This window comes from Rhinolophus hipposideros (genome assembly GCF_964194185.1).
Source record: "Rhinolophus hipposideros genome assembly, chromosome: 5".
Lineage (NCBI taxonomy): Eukaryota > Metazoa > Chordata > Mammalia > Chiroptera > Rhinolophidae > Rhinolophus > Rhinolophus hipposideros.
The window spans coordinates 79954562-79966622 of record NC_138051.1 but is presented as its reverse complement, the minus strand read 5'-3'; the positions used below and the strand labels follow the sequence as shown (position 1 = coordinate 79966622).

Here is a 12061-nt window from a genome sequence, read left to right as displayed (position 1 = left end):
CCTGAGGAAATGATACTCAACTCCTCCTTAGCCACACGTATCGCTAGAGAGAACTTGAGTTTGCAGGCATTGGTAGTAAGGTAGGGCCCTGCCCAATTCATACAAATTAAAATCTAAAGAAAAAAGTGGTCATGATTTCACTTCAAAACTTTGGAGTACCATGCTGGATCCATGAGTCAGACAACAAAAAAATGTGTAACATGCTGTTCCTATTGGTCCCCAAGCCCTGCAGAAGCACTACCTGAAATGTAAAACAAAGACAACAGGGGATGATTAAGTGGGATGACTGAAAATTGATTTGTACATGCTCTGAAGTACTAAGATTAAGTCCTAGCAAGATTACCAATAACTCGATAGGTATTTATGATAAACACTATGTACGCAGGATGGTTTTTCTTCCAATTATTTTTTCATTTTTGTGAGCCATACTTTAAGGGCTTCATTCACCATTATGATGCCAGAAAATACATGACACTTTCCCATTAAATTACAATATAATGAACAAATGTCACAAAATCATGGCTGGCAGTATCTTACAAAATGTTTTTCGGCCAATTTGAAAAATGACTATCACTCACAAACTAAAAATTCATTATTATATTTTAATCCACTTTTAAAAGGTTGTTTCCACCCATCCAAATACAGCCTCGATGGCACTTTGCTCTACATCATCCTTTCTCGGTATTTCCAGGTGATCTTTCAGGAGCTTTGAGGGGAAAAGTATGGGCAATAAAGACATTAACAGTTTCTGCAAAGAATCATACACAAAACATCTCTATACGTATGGAGGGAAATATAAGAGCACCTCAGAGCTCGGGGCTACCAGTATATTAAAACAGTTCTTTTTAACTGTGGCAAAGCCTGTGATTTTCAAACGTCAGCGTGCCCCCGAGTCCTCTGAAGGGCTAGTAGGAGACGGCTGCACCCCACCCTGTTTCTGATTCAGTAGGTCTGGGGCGGCAAGAATGTGCTGATGCTGGTCCAGGGACCCCACTGTAAGCATTTCCTCTTCTCTTCCTCTCGCCTTCTTCTCACTTCTGGACCTCGCCAAGATTGCTTTCCTTGGTGAACAGCTTCTTCAGGACCCCCAGTGTTCGGTACTGTGATTGAAACTTTTTTATTCCCTAATTTTGGCAATTTTACCAAGTGCTATATCTATTCGCAGTGGCAGGAAAATTTCTTCTTTTGTTCGCAAGTTTGTTTTCTGGGCTTGTTAAAAACCTTAAAATCCACACACTTCAGCAACATCACTCATTTTCCTTGTTTCTTTCCGATGTTGCCGTTTCCAGGCATTTGACGTCCATCTCGTCTGTGAACTTCATGTAGGTGAAAGCATCTCCGGGCCACTTTGTGTTTAGCGCTAATAGCAGAACCTGCCAATTTCCTCACCTTTCCCCTCTGTACCAGTTTTCTGATGGGGCAGGAATCCCTCCAGATTGCTGCCACCATCAGTAACTCCACCAACTGTCATGACTGGAGTGGGCGATAAGGAAATACTGACAAGTAAAACGGACAGCTCCAGCATTAACAAAGGAAGCAGCTGACAGCAAGCGCAAACTGTTTCTATCATCCCTCCCACCATCCCATGAACCATGACACATCCTGGAAGCTATGCCCCTAACGAGATGGCATCCACAGCTGCAAGAGAAAGCCACTCTGTTCTCATCCCAGCTCAGATAAGGTTCACCAGACATACAGAACACCGAATATGGCTTCTAACGCTGAGGATTTTATATAGGTGCCTCCCCAGGTAACACAGAGCGTGGTAATGAAGCCAAAATAAAGCAAAGATCTGGAGCCTTCGCCGGGAGCCAAAGTGGAGAACCCATCACATCAGCAATGACAAGCCAGCCTACCTCCTTTCTCGCGACACTCTGTCACTTGTTCAACTCTAAGCGACTTCTGTGATAACACTGCTCCTTTACTTTGCAGCATCGGAACTTCCAATGCTGTGGACTAGATTGTGTTTCTGATTCCAAGTTGCAAAGATGTATCAGATTAATCTATTTGGCATTCAAAAACAGTTTAATTACCTATTCTTGGTGGGGAGTTTTACTTAGCAAAGAATGCTGTCAGCATCACAAATTAGATCTATTTCAGCTTTTAGTCATTTTGCTGCCAAAACGGCCTTGTTTTGTAGCCTGTTTCATAGCCCAGCAAAACAATATCATCTGAAATTTTCAACTGCATTCAATTTCTAAAGAATTCAAGGTTAAAAGCATGCACCACTCAATATATTAAAATCAGATTCTGTCCCTCCCAAATTTAGCACCATGTAAACAGCTACTAATTTCCTCCTCTGAACAGTTCTTAACCAAAAAGCAACGCAAGACTTTTGATGCAAATGAAGTTGCTCCCTTTAAACTACTGCAGCTGAAAAATCTCAAATTCCCTTAAACTCATAAGCAAAACTAACTTTTACGAATGGCAGTAATAGATAACATCTTGACTTTTGCCTATTGTGGAAAATACACAAGATTAGGGTTCAGACAGGCAGACTGTGCAGCCAGCTGGGATAAACCAGAACCCTGAAAGAAGAAAGAACTGTGGAACTCAGCTGCAGTTGTTACTTGTGAGCAGATCAAATACATGTGAGCTCAAGGATTATCCTCAAAGGAAGTCATGCTATCAGTTTTTCCAACAGATTACAAAACCTGATTTTGAAATTATATCGTTTGTTGAAAGGTAACAGACTTTCTTAATTTATGACATTATACACTTTGCCATATAAAAAGGAGATTTAAATTTTAAAATTCAAAATTCACTCGATTCTAAGGTTATTCTTCTGGAATTGATTCATACAAAAACAAGCAGAATGAAATGGTTAATAATTCTGTAAGCAAGCTCATGCAGGAGCTTAAAATGAGGAACACAATTTATAAACGTGTGTTGCGAAGTACTTGTGTACTTAATTGCTATTTTCTTAGGTAATTATTTTTCTCCCCTACTTATTATAGGTAGATATGGCATTTTGGGATGATCCCTGTTGAAAGTACTCAAAATATGTAAAAAGCATGCCCAAGAAAGATGTAACACATTCATGGCACACTGTTTCAAAACTATGGGTCTCAGAGTGACTCAGGTCTACCAATGAAAAACAAGGTTACAACCCAGGGCAGAGAAAGTATGAAAGTCTGGGATTTTAATCCTGGCTTAATTAAGTGATTTTGGGCAAGTCACTAAACTGTGACTGTTCTTGTCTCTGTAAAATGGCAGCAGCCACTTACCTTTATGTCACAGAAGTGTTTAAAACATAAAATTGTATATATAAATTATTTTTAATCACAGGTAAAAAGGAGAATTGCCAGGCAACGTGCCATAAAAAAAGATTCGACCTGAAATGTGGAGGTCTTAACAGGCCATGATCACAGGACCAATCTCTGTATGAGCCACAGAGCTTAGTACAAAGACAATAAAATTATGTCCATGGATTTCTCCCTTAAATCCAACAAATTATGTTGGAAATGTATGTCTCGGGACACTGTGGGGACTAGTTAAGAATGCACATATGACCATAAAACCTACCCTCATCACTGAACAATTCAGTAGTGCCATTTTGTATTCAGCAGACACTGCATCTCCTACACTGCTGTGGGCGCAGCCTGCAGGGAAGGGAAGTCCACTCACTACGACAGGAGAACCAGGGTGGCCGCCGGGAGGCTCGTCCCCCACGACCTGCACCTGCGGCTCCCTCCACCGTAGCCTTGTTATGGACAAGTGACCTGTCCTCAGGCTTATGGAGAGTGGTATGCAAATTCAGCTTAAGTCTCCTTCTCCAACAATGTACACCTACCACAGACAAGGAAATTCTGAGCTACCATTGATTTTTAAAGGGAACACAACAGAGCAGCCTACCATTACATTCTGTGTGAGAAAGGCGGACATTTGCGCTTCAGGGAAAGGAGGCTGTGTCCCACTCAACAACCTATTTAAGCACAGAAACGACCCAGACAGAGTGGGAGCTCCTCTAGAACATAACCAGAGCAGTGGACACTCAGAGCAGTTTTGGTACATTTCAGAGTAAATGCACTCTATTTGTACCACAAGAGAGCCCTTCCATCAACCAGGCCCCTGAACTACAGACACGTTTGCTGATACCTTTTTAGAAAGCGTGGCTTTTCTCCAGCAGCTATAGGCAGTCACTTATTCCTCATTTTGACAAAGTAACCTCCAACTTCAGGCATCGCTATATACATAACTACATGCAGCTGAGCCGTGGTGATCAGGCCAAGGAAAAAAAGCATGTCAAAAGACATTTTTCCTTCCCAAAGTATGGCCCCAAGAAGCCATTATTATAATAGAGTATGAATTTCTGCTGCAGGTTATTGACCTATAAACTAACAATAAAAGTCCCATTTAGTACACAAAGGCTTACACTGCAACATGAAGTATTAAGACACAATCCATGACTATTTAAGTTTGCTGTACAGCTAAAACACCTTCATGACACCAATCTGTGTGTATATGTATATAGGTGCAGCTGCTGGCGGTCCCACGAGGCCATCAAGAAGACTAGAAGAACGTCCCAAGTCCCACGCTGCTGGTGTTGTCTTCTGAGGCTCCAAACTGAGACCTTGGTGGATTTATCAGATTGGCACTCTGAGGGAATCAAGGCCAGGCTCAGAGGCAAGCCTTACCTCCTGCAAACACAATTCCACACACAGGTATTGACTCATTAATATCATTCGGGACTTCCTCAAATGATATTAAAGCTCTACACAGAGAGTATGCAAAAGCAGTTACTAGTTTTTCAAGAAAAGACACACCTGCAAAAAAGCAACAGCTCTGTAAATGGAGCTGTAGGTAACTGTTGAGGCAGTAATAGCAATGTAACAAATCTAGCATAAAATGACCCTTTAAAAAAAAAATTGCTGCCCCAATACTTTACTTTTTAAAAAAACACCAGATTTCCACAACATGATTTTTTAAGAGAAAGAGTCCACTGCTTAGTTCAAAGAGGAAGGACCCAGTCCTGGTGGGGAATGGGCTGGGAATGTCAATTAAGATATGCAAGCCTATATAATACAAAGTCTAATGTTGGTTTCGCAACACCTCGTTGGCTCCTGGGGGTGAAATACTGCTCTCTAGCTGCATCCAGGGTTCTTTTCTTGTGGCATTTTAAAAAATGTAGCTGCAGCTGAATCAGCAGCTTTCTCTGGGGCAGAGGTCCTGACCAACCACTCGGAGTTGGGGGATTTCTGGGCCTGTGATGTTGGTGCAGTTGACTCCATTGCATCCACGTGAACTGGTAAGAGTGTTACAAAAGTAGAAAGAAAATCAAAGAGAGACAAATTAGAATGAGATACTTCAACGTAAATTTTTTTAAATCCTTTTGTCTTATGCCCTATTAACCCAAGTGCCCACATAAGGCTTTTCTTTTGGAACATTACCAGCCATAAAAAATCATGAAATCTTACCATCTGCAACAACATGGATAAACCTAGGGGGTATTGTGCTGAGTGAAGTAAGTCAGACAGAGAAAGACAAATGCCATATGATTTTACTTATATGTGGAATGTAAAGAACAAAACAAACAAACAAGAAACTCAGATACAGAGAACATTTTGATGATTGCCAGCTGGGAGTGGGGTTGCAGGGGTGAAAATGGGGAAAAGATTAAGTAGTACAAACTGATAGTTACAAAATATTCAAGGGAATGTAAAGTATAGCTTAAGGAATATAATCAATAATATTGTAATAACTACCGTTTTTCCCCAAAAATAAGACCTAGGCAGACCATCAGCTCTAATGCATCTTTTGGAGCAAAAATTAATTATTTTATTATAAAACCGGGTAAAATATAATATAGTATTAGTAATATAATAAATACTGGGTCTTACATTAATTTTTGTTCCAAAAGACGCATTAGAGCTGATGGTCCAACTAGGTCTTATTTTCGGAGAAACACGGTATGTAGGGTGTCAGATGGGTACTAACTAGATTGATCCAGGTGATCACCTCGTTAAGTTATATAAATGTCTAATCACTATTTTGTACATCTGAAACTACTATAACATACTGAATGTCAACTCTAACTGAAAAAATACAACAATTATTTTTTTAAAAGGTAAGATTTAAGTAAGATAAATATTTCTCTACCTGAGAAAATGGATTTAATTAAACAAATGAATAAATTCAATAGTACAAATGCATAATGTAGTAACTATCACTTATTAAGCACTTTTGTCTTAGGTACTGTACTATGTAAATACTCCACACATAATCTTACTTCCTAATGCAGACTCTTAGAAGTAGGCATTGTCATCTCCATTTTCTGGATCTGAAAACTGAGCCATAGAGAAGCAGTTAAATTCTTAGGGACACAACAGAGCTTGTTAAGTAGCAAGGTTCAAACTCAGGTACTGGACTCCAAGCTCTGTGTTCCTGCTGTTACACTCCATGCCTCCAACATGACAGTGTCACCAATTAATAGCAGACAGTAAGGAAAATGGTAGAAAATCACACAATCAGGCCCCGTTTTTTCCACAAGGACACTAACCATCCTGGACCCTACCAATGAATGCCAAAAGAACACTGAATCATTGTTGACAACCAATGTCCTCAAATTTCCAAAGGTCCCCTGAGCAGAGTATACAAACCATCATCACACTACTCTGCTGAGAGCAAACATACACTAACATATAGCAAAATCTAGAAAAGTTTCATTTTTACCCCATCACTCAATAATTCCACTCCAGGAATGTAACCTAGGAATTCACTCCAGGAATTCCACTTCAGGAATTTTCAAACTGTGGGTCACAAAATCAGTTTAGTGGGTCATAACCAGTATTTTTCTTTCTTAATAAAAAAGAATAAAAACAAGGATTTATTTCAGATTTACATGTATACCCACATACATATTCAAACATGAATTTCTTATAGTGAATTATTGTTAAAAAAAAAAAAATCTTGAAAGCTATTACTCTATGGCACATATCCAAGAGTTTCCTGAGGACAATAGCTTCCAAACGTTTTGGAAACTCAACCCACAACAGCAAGAAATACATTTGATATCACAACCCAAATTAATCTCTCTCTCTCTCTCTCTCTCTCTCTCTCTCACACACACACACACACAGTCATATTTAACTGAAAATAAATTTCACAAAACTGTATTTACCACTACTATATGATCATTAACAGTGAAAAAGCCCTACCCTAAAACTCTTTTTTGCTATATATTTTTTATTACAGTAAAATATACATAACCTAAAATTTATCATTTTAATTTTTAAGTGTACAGTTCAGTGGCAGTAAGTACATTTACACTGCTGCACAACCATCACCACCATCCATCTCCAGAACTTTTTCATCATCCCAAATGAAAACTCTATAGCCATTAAACATGAACTTCTCATTCTCCTCCCCTCCTAAGCCCTGGCAACTACCATTCTACTTTCTGTTTCTATAAATTTGACTATTCTAGGTACCTCACATAGCTGAAATCATATAATATTTGTTCTTTTGTGTCTGGCTTATTTCACTTAGCATTATGTCTTCACCAATGTTGAAGCATGTATCAGAATTTCATTCTGAATAATGAAGGCATTCAGGCTGAATAATATTCCATTGTGTGTGAGCGTGTATGTGTGTGCGTGTGTGTGTGTGTGTGTGTAACATATATCACATTTTTCTTACCCATTCATCCATCAATGAACATTTGAGATGTTTCTACCTTTTAGCTATTGTGAATAATGCTGCTAAGAACATGGGTGTACAAACATCTGTTAGACTCTCTGCTTTCAATTCTTTTGGGTGTATACCCAGAGCAGAATTACTGGATCACATAGTAGTTTTGAGGAACTGCTATACTGTTTTTCCCGAGCTGTGGCACTATTTTACATTTCCACCAACAATGCACAAAGGTTTCAATTTCTCCACATCCTTCTATCAATACTTTTTTTTTTTTTTCTATCAATACTTTTTGTTTCCTGTTTTTTGACACAGCTCTCCTAAGGAGTGTGAAGTAGCCCAGAAAAAATTTCTGCACATGTTCTCCCACAGAATGATGCAGTATTTTTCACAATAGCATAAAATGGGATACTATCCAAATGTCCATCAAGAATGTTTAATTGTAGTATATTCCCCATATTCATACAATGGAATACCATACATATATGGCAGTAAAAAAGTGAATGGGTATTTGGCAGGATGAAACATGAATGAATCCCAAGAACATAACTTGGTGAAACTTATAACGTATAAAAATATGACATTCCATTTATACAAGGTTCAAACACATGCAAAACTAGACAATACATTGCTTAGAGATACCTATGTCTGTTAAAACTCTCTGAAAAAGAACAAAGAATGATAAGTGATTAAAAAAATATATTAGGATAATGGATACCTCCTCTGAGGAGAGTAGAAGAAAGACTTTAAAGGTGATGTTCTTTTTCTTAAAGTGGATGGCGGGTACATGGATACTCGCTGTACTCTTCTTCTTTACACCTTACATATCTTCTATAAATGCTCTTTTCTAGCCATTCAATATTTACTAAAAAAAATTTTTAACTCTAAAAACCATTTTAATTTTAAAAAGACATTGTGGGCAGTAACAATCTGTCCTATGGCTCCCGAGACCATAGGGGAGGTTTAAGGGCCAACCTAAAACGGAACTACTGAATCCGATCACAGGGTTAGAATAATGCTAAGGACAATCCTGTTTCTATTTTCAGATTCTATTCATGTGTTCATACAACAAATATCTAGTGCGATCGGTCCATGTGCCAAGTATTAGTTTAGCTGCTGGGAGCATAGCAGTCAGCAAAACAGATGAAAATTTCTGCCCTTGCAAATGCATGTCTAGCATCGCTGACCTGGTATTTGGAATCTGATGTAGCTAATTGACAGGTTAACTGTTGGGTACCCTTCCGGCTGATGCTCTAAGAAGACATATCCTATTCCAGAGAGAAGCAAGTCAGAAAAGGCTTTTGGAATGGCCAAAATAGTCAGGGCTCTGAATTCAACATCTTATCATCCCAAGTCTCTTTTACCTGAAGCCAAGTGTTTCCTTTTTGAAAAAATGGGATTGGTACCCCAAAGGCTCTGTTCTGCCATTCTGATGAAGAAAATCATCTCAAGGAAATGAAGTCTGGTTTTCATCTGAATTCTTTGTTATTATAGCTACTTAATCTCAAATTTTGGAGAAAACAACACATCTTTTTCTCTTCCAGTTACAGTCTTTAACAGCATGTACAGCAAATTCCCTTCAGCATGAGGTAATGGCTTGCTGGGCATTTCCTGTTCTGGTGTACTGGACATAGAAGCAGGTTTACAGGGTTACTCAGTCAGAAGCATGGGTGGCTCTGTGCACCAGACACCTGTGTGTAATAAAACCATAATGGGAAGGAGAGTGGACATAAAAAGAAGAAAATAAAGGTGCTCCACCTTCAGGAAGGATCTACTTAGCAACCCTATGCAAAGGTCCTTTTCCCTGGTTTTTTGTTAATATTAGTACAAAAAGACAAGGAAGACATGCTATTCTTTTCTGTTCCTTCACCTCTCTAGCCTTATTAATATCTTTAAATTCAGCCAATTTCAACTCAAAACTTTCCACCAGTGGGGGAGGGGGAAAGGGAAAAGATTTGTGGCTGCATGTTTAAGAAAGAAGCTGAATTCATCACAGTGACAGGGGAGAGTGTTGGCAGAGATCTGAGCTATTTATTCTTTTAGGAAAATCCTATAAAGAATGACACAAGGAAGCCTCTATCTGCAGTCTTGTTCATCACACTGGTGAAGAAGCCGATAACAGATGTATGCAGTAGCGTGATTTAGTGCCAGGAGCTGGCCCCTGATGTGTATTAATACAGCGGCAAAGCGGAACGCACCTCTCTTCATCACTCATTTCTATAAAAGAGGTGGAATCCGAGATGGCCCGATGTTAGGTAGAGCAAGCCCATTTGTTCTACTGACTGATGGCGCCGGCTCAGGCTATGTCCTTCACCTCCATGGGGCACTCGGGTTGTGGGTAGAAAAAAAAAACGTTCAGTGAAGCAAACCTTAGTCAACAAGTGAGAGGAGGAGTTGGGCTCCATAGGGGAAATATTTAATGCTCAAGTCTCGTTTAATACCTCCCAGTCCAATTCGCGATCTGAGTATGAAAAAAGGATTTTAAACTCTTCTCAACAGGTCTTCTCTTATAAGCAATTAAAAGCTAAAAACAGAAGCTGGATATTAAGGAGGAAAAAAAGAACAAAAAGAGAAGAGCGGTGATTGTGTTTTAACGTTTCCAATACCATAGACTGAATGAGGATCTGGGATTTGATGTGAAGTCATAGTTTGGAACCAACCCTACCATATAAGACAGAACACCTGCAGTGTTTAAGAGGACAGCTCTAGAGTCACAGGGAAACCCGTCTGACCTTGGCTTTGTAATTTATCGACCATGTGACCTCGGGGAAGTGATTAACCTCTCTAAGCCTCAAATATCTCGCGTATTGGGAATAAAAACAGCATCTACCTTATAAAGTTGTTGCAAAGATTAAGTGAAATAATGCATGCAAAGGGCATAGCCATGTGGAAATCACTAAAAAAATTTACTACAATCATCAGACCTGTGATTAAGATTGTCCATTATCATGACAATCTCAGTCTGAACCATTATCAAGCAGTTGTCCCAAACAGAAGCTTAAAGAGGTGAATTTCAGAGCATGTTGAAACTTACTAAGTGAAGGTAGGGGAAAGAGCTCCCTATTTGTCATAGGTCTACTCTCAACTACCAATTGCTCTGATCTATATATAATAAATATACAGTACTTTATTATAACATATTTTCTGAAGAAAATAAAAATACGATATACTCAATTCCCACAGAATGAATTCACTATCATCAAAAAAAAAAAAACTTTTGGGATCGGTGAATACCAGTGGAGAAGGGGATCGAGATGGGTGAAAGAGGAGAGGGCAGTCAGTTGTATAGACAGTGACAGACAGTAACCAGACTTTTTTGGGGTGATCACTTTGTAGTGTATACAGATGTTGCATTATAATGTTGTACACCTGAAACTTATATAATTAAAAAAATTAAAAAAAAATAACTAGGTATTTCTGATAGTACTACAAACAGATATGGTCTTTTTATCCAGGGGATTACAGCCTAAATTGTATTCATATAATATAAAGGATTTCTTAGGATAACTAATTACATTTAACTATATTCTCTTTTTCAAAGAAAAATATCTGTAGACATCCAATATTCTTGCTGACATAAATATATAACTACTCCCCTTTGCTTTCATTTAAAGATAACATACAGTAAAGCGCATAAATCATAACTGTATATAGCTCAGTGACTTTTTACATATGTATATACTCATGTAATCCTCACCTAGCTCGGGATATAGAACATTGCCAGCAACCCAGAAGGCTTCTTTATGACTTCTTGTGGTCACTACCCCCCTACCAGAGATAACCACAATGTTGGTTTCTATGAACTAGTTTTGCCCAGAAAACTAAAGGTTTTAACTTGAAAAATTGTTTTTAATTAGAAATTTCATGACTGGTAAAATATTAGCACTCTACTATACATAAAACAATGAGAATGTATTGTACTGTATACTAAATAAGAAAGTAAATAAGCATATGTGGCTTCTTGGCTACTGACTAAATACTGCCACCCTAGCAGGACTTTCCTGAACAGAGACCTAATTTCTTATCTGTGCTAGAACAAAAGCACAGATGACTGAAGATGGTTGATAGTGAAACACAGGGATTCAAGAAACTCAAGAAAGCTGTGTGACACAGTGAAAACACATAGACTTCAGGGTCAGAGAGAACTAGGTTTGAATTCTTAAAATATGCGTGACCTTGGGCAAATTATTTCTCACATTCTCAGTTTGCCCATGTAAAATGGAAATAAAATGACCTATCTTACAAAGGTTACATGAAAGGTATATAAAACATAATTTAGCACCTGACACACAGTAGGGGCTCAATAAATGATAACTACGTACAATTACCTGCATTTGGGCTAGACAGAGATGCTGTGGCCACAGGTTTCCGTTTCCTCTTGATGTCGCGTGAACATGGGGGTCCCAAGTGTATGTTTGCCTGTCTGCAG

At 38.6% G+C, this 12061-nt stretch overlaps 1 protein-coding gene across 3 annotated transcripts in view; it reads right to left on the bottom strand.

Annotated features, from left to right (window-relative positions):
- Window positions 1-401: 401 nt before the first annotated feature.
- GPATCH2L (G-patch domain containing 2 like) overlaps window positions 402-12061 on the bottom strand; it is a 49665-nt gene continuing 38005 nt past the window's right edge. For all 3 annotated transcript variants that reach the window (XM_081048621.1, XM_081048623.1, XM_081048622.1), the window contains 2 exons: window positions 11961-12055; window positions 402-5245 (listed from right to left, as the gene is read on the bottom strand). In XM_081048621.1, coding sequence (XP_080904747.1) covers window positions 4997-5245; window positions 11961-12055 — 344 coding nt within the window. In that variant the 3' untranslated portion in view covers window positions 402-4996. The remainder of the gene's footprint in view (window positions 5246-11960; window positions 12056-12061) is intronic.